The 5478-nt window shown below is 26.1% G+C and overlaps 1 protein-coding gene across 1 annotated transcript; it reads left to right on the forward strand.

Annotated features, from left to right (window-relative positions):
• Positions 1-3202: 3202 nt before the first annotated feature.
• Positions 3203-4498, forward strand: LOC145849702 (cleavage and polyadenylation specificity factor subunit 5-like). Its single transcript, XM_082954729.1, has one exon. It carries the CDS (start codon positions 3231-3233, stop codon positions 3912-3914), a length of 684 nt encoding a protein of 227 aa, XP_082810855.1. The 5' UTR covers positions 3203-3230; the 3' UTR covers positions 3915-4498.
• The last annotated feature ends 980 nt before the right edge of the window (positions 4499-5478 follow it).

A 5478-nucleotide genomic window follows, 5' to 3' on the forward strand; every position in this document is an offset into this window, starting at 1 on the left:
TTTATTGATGTTTGCTTTCCAATGTTAGAAAAATAAATGTTAAGCTTGTTTATTATATTTATTGGTTTTGTATAAGATTTTTGATCAACATCTAGTCTATGTTGAAAATAACGTCTTTCTTCTATCTATTAGTGATGTTATGTATTACTTCCAAAATTTTAGATGTATTTTTGTAAGAATTTCTAGAAAGATTTTTATAGTATGCTTTCTTAGAACTTGTTATTGTTTGAATACTGTTTGTTATAGATTATAATGTATGTGATTATGACTAAACTTATAGTTTAGTAATAAATTCAAAACCTATAACTATAGTTCTATTTCCATCCAAATGGCGTACTGATTTGAGAGGGCGGTATCTAACATTTTCTTTAGGACTTCATAAATTTTATAGACACTATCTGTTTTGTTCGAACTTTTGGCCTTAATCTTATTGTTTTAAATAGAATTAAAACAAATCTACAACCACTTTTATTATTATTAATGTTTGAGTTATCGCTGTTTAAATATTTTTTTAAGAATTTGAATTGTCGGAATTATTTGAATTGTCCGAATTTGAATTGTCATGTAACCTCTTCATCTATACTGGAACATACATTTTAGGAAGCACTTAAGTAAACATTTTCGGGCTTTGTTTTAATTTCATGCTCAAGATTACTGTACTTCACTCTCACAAAAAAATAGAGGATTTTTAAATTTTACCCAATATTATACTGTTTATATACCAAAGGTGCTTACTTAATGAAGGTAACTTTGGACGAAAAGATAGTTCTTATAATTTAAAAATAATTAAAGTAAAACATATGCTTGTTTATGAAACTGTATATTTAGTAATTGAAATTTTATAAAAACAGTTGTGTTATCATGCCCTTATGTCTATGTGTTTTAAATGCTTAATAAATAAATTTAAAAAATGATTGCTCTTATATTTATAGAAATTCAAACATAGACCTTTTAATTATGGTTTTTAATTAACCTTGAATCTAGGCTAAAGTGCGTACTTCATAGTTTTCTTTTTTTTTCTTTAGCGTATACCCATAAAAATATAAATATGTAAATGTCTTTTTACGATAGTTTATCATCTAACTCTACTTTAACTGCCTAAATTAAAACTAATAAGCTTATTGAGATATGTTGCTTTTCATTCTGTCTAACAATAGTTTTACAATGAAATTAATTATTTTAACCTAATTTATTTTACATAACAATATAGGATAAGACAGTTAAATTTTACAAATACAGTTACTTGTTAAAAAGACTAAGAAACATAGTTTCTCTTCTCTACTGAAAACTCATTCATAGCCTGTCTGTTACTGTTTATGTTTCCAATATCGAATGTTGGCAAAATTATAAACTACATTTAAAGCTGATGTAAATATCATAAAAGCTATTCATATAAACAATTACTCACATTAGTTACATTGCAATTTACTAAAATCTAAATCTGTTTTATGTTTTAAATATTTTTAAGCCACATTGTATTCTACCAACAGGTATGGTTGGTTTATGTTTGTTTTTGTCCACATAAAACTAAAATTTTAAACAATGGTAATATCTGTAGCTTCCCTGATGTGTTTGCATCTTAATTTTATAATTTATTTGCCTGAAAGAAAAAAAAAATATGCCATGTTTTTATTTTTCCAGGCATCTTAACACCATCTGGAATGAGAGTTCTGTGTTGGCGTGTACCACTCTTTAGACATAACACCCATTTGGTGAATCCCATTTTTGGGAATTGTAGATCTTTTGCCTTCCTGGGAACTTGAACTTTGCCCTACGGAAGCCTCAATAGCTAATGACAGCTTTGAAAACTCACTGAGTTGAAAGTTGCAAGATTGAAACTAACTGGTTGACTCATATACAAAAAAGTATATACTATTTTCAATATAGAGTAGTCATTACAACAGGGTTCCAACTAAACATAAAATCAGTTCCAGAATAAAAAAAAGTAATGAAACTTTTTTTATTAATAATTTGATAATTACCTAGGATGATGTTGCACCAATATAAAACTGAAAATATATTATATTTGATGTCTTTTTTATTACAATGTAAATACCAATAATCTCTTTTGAAGGCTTGGATATTTAGTCATATTTTATGTAGAATTAAAAAATAAGTTTTATAGTTTAAAAAAAAACATGTTAATCCTAACAATATATAAACACAAATCAAAATAAGTGATAACTAATAAATGTTATTATTAAATAAATATATTTACTTCAGAACCTGGTGTACACAAAATTTTTCTGTTAGTTATCCTTAAGATATGCTTTAGGTGAGTTTTATAGTTTAGAATTGATACTTATAAAAAAAGAACCCCAAAGGTAAGCACAAATATCTGAAAATGGAAAGATGTTTATATTGACAGTGTAATTCCTCATTTTTGTTTTTAATTTTAATAGCTTTTTCTAGAAACTTGTATAATTACATCTTAATAACCTAGTTTTATTACTTGTACATTCTTTAAAACAGTGTCACATTTCATTAAACTTTTGACATAGAATCAAACATATGATCCCAAATGCTTAAAGTATAAAAATATATTAAAATGAAAATTATAGTTATGTTAAGTTGCAAATGATGTTTGAATACAATAAAACTCCTTCCAACAATAAAGTAAATGAAATTACCCTTACAAACAAGTAGCCTATAACACAGGGTTGCCACTTTACCTTGAAATACCTGGAATTTTTAAAATTTTCAGCACTGAAATTTCAGTTTGACCCGAAAAATCTATCATATAAATAAGATTTTTTGTCATCATCAAAAAATTTTTTTAATAAAAAACACATTTAAAGTAACTTTACAGCATCTTTTAAATGTTTTTGTACTATTTAACACAGTTTCTTTTATAGAAATTAACTTAAAACTAAAAATAGACCAAAGAATGTTTACTTTTAAAAACCTGGAAGAAATTTGGAAAACCTGGAAAAATTTAGAAAAAACGAGTGGCAACCCTGATAACATTAAAATTTAATTTTGCACTAGGTAAATAATATAATGTTTTATATGATTTTTAAGTTTTTTCAGGGAAAGCCATTGTGTTATGTAAAATTGCACTTAGTTAAGTAAAGTTTATGTTGGCCATGTTAAAGTATGTGAGAACCCTTTTATTATATTTATTTTTTTCTAACAGACATTAAAAAATTAAAAAAAAAACATTGCTAAGTAAATACATTTATGTTAATATTTTTTCAGAGGTCTTACTTTAAATTTCAAGTACTCTAAATATGTCATCAAGAAAGTTAGCTAATACTAATTGGCAGGGTAAAAACAACTTTAGAAGCAATCAAACAGTTGACAATTTAAAAATTTCTTTTGGTAGTATTGATCGTCCAATTAGTTTGTACCCTCTCACCAACTACACTTTTGGAACAAATGACCCCTTGTTTGATAAAGACAGCACTCCTCAAGCTAGATTTCAAAGAATGAAAGAAGAATTTGATAAAGTTGGTCCAAGAAAAACTGTTGAAGGTGTTTTAATTGTACATGAGCATGGTTTACCACATGTTTTGCTTCTTCAACTTGGTGCTACATACTTTAAGTTGCCTGGAGGAGAGTTAAAACCTGGTGAAGATGAAGTTGAAGGACTGAAAAGATTGATGTCTGAAACACTTGGTCACAAAGATGGAGTTCACCAAAAGTGGGTTATTGAAGACTGTGTCAGCAACTGGTGGAGACCAAACTTTGAAGCTCCTGTTTACCCTTACATTCCTGCTCATATAACACAACCAAAAGAGCACAAAAAGTTATTTCTTGTTCAATTAGGTCAAAAAGCATTGTTTGCTGTTCCTCGTAACTACAAATTGGTTGCAGCACCTTTGTTTGAACTTTATGAAAATTCTAGTGGTTATGGACCTGTAATCTCTAGTATTCCACAACTTCTCAGCAGGTTTAACTTTATATACAACTAATTTACCAGTAACTAAAAAATTGAGTATTGTTTTGAATCACCTTTTTGATGTACTTTCAATGACTAACAAATTCTAGTAAATGTTTTGAATCACTGCATTGTTCAAGCTAGTTTTTATTAAATAGAATGAAACAAATTCTGTATTTATTTGGAGATTTTTATCAATAGTTTTTTCTTAAACTTATTACTAAAAATAAAGTTTGAATGTTGTTTAAAATAATTAGTGTTCACCATGCAGGTTGCCACTCAGGAAAATTCTGGCTAGTGTTTTTTTATCAGGCTGATTTAGACTAGTTTGGATATTTTCCTAATCTTTACAAATTTTAGTATTTTATTTTTAAAATGTATGATTTTATTTAAAATATTTTGTTAATATTTTGGTTTTATTAGATATTTAAGTTTTATTAACAGTAATTTTTTCAGCTCTGACTCTTATCTTTTTAAAAAGAATTTTCATTAACTCAGGCTTGTTTCATATAACTAAGTCTGATTTTTTTCTTTCGAAGATTAGCAACCCTTACTAATATATGCTAAGTGTTAATGTTTAATAACTCAAAAGGTTTCAAGCTAGTTTGCATTTTTTTATCATGCTAGTTTTTAGTTAAACTTTTGTGACATTGAATAAATCTTTACTTGTATGTGCAATTGTTTTTTTTTTTGAAACAATATTCTGTTAATTTTTTTTTGGCTCCAACAATACTAAATTTTATAAAATTTAAGAACAATCAGCTGAATATTTAGCACAAATTTTTAGTTTGTTTGTACTGTACATCCAATGTTTTAATAAAAAAATTAAATTTTTAATAAAACTAAGATTTCTTTACTGCTGTTACTAGGTTTAAGGAGTTTGTTGAAACTAGGAATCATTTCAATTATTAATGAAGAAATTCTTAATTTACAAATTATGTTTAAGTTGTACTTTGTTACTAGCATTTCATACTTATCCTATTGTCAATGTAAGGTTTAAAAATTGTAGTAAAGCTAGTTCAGTTTTAAAATTTAAGTATTATACACATTTAATTTAGATGTTAGCTGTATTTGTTAACTAATTAGTATTATAATTGTATTTAAGACTTAACAAGAATTGTAATATAAAAAGCTTTTATTTAACTTTTTTGATTAAAATGTTTATCTTAAACAGATTTTATATTTTAATAGAGTAAAGACAAACATATAAAATACTTTTACAATACTAAAGATTTTTTATGTGAGTTTTAATTTCTCTATTGAGTGCAAGATTATAGTTAGTGTTTTAACATATATATTTTACACTAAAAATAGACTAAGGTTTCTTAAAATCGTTTTCATAATCACCAACTTGGCAGAAATTTAAATTTATTTATTTAAAAAATAGTCCTACCCTTTATCGCCCCTTTACAAGCTAAATTAAACATATACTTTTTCGCTTCCATCACAATTAATTCCCTTGATAGTTAAAATCATCGTAATGGGGATACAATAACACCCACTGGGAAACCCTGATGTGAACTAACCATAAAAGTTTTAAATCAAGTTGTTCAACATAGCTTTTATTAGTTTTTATTTAATAACTTTAATTTTTTTCA

The sequence above is a fragment of the Thalia democratica genome, chromosome 2 (assembly GCF_965202585.1).
Source record: "Thalia democratica chromosome 2, ktThaDemo2.hap1.1, whole genome shotgun sequence".
Lineage (NCBI taxonomy): Eukaryota > Metazoa > Chordata > Thaliacea > Salpida > Salpidae > Thalia > Thalia democratica.

Excerpts from the sequence above, each read along its gene's own strand:
- LOC145849702 (XM_082954729.1), top strand. The coding sequence starts at position 3,231 with ATGTCATCAAGAAAGTTAGCTAATACTAATTGGCAGGGTAAAAACAAC.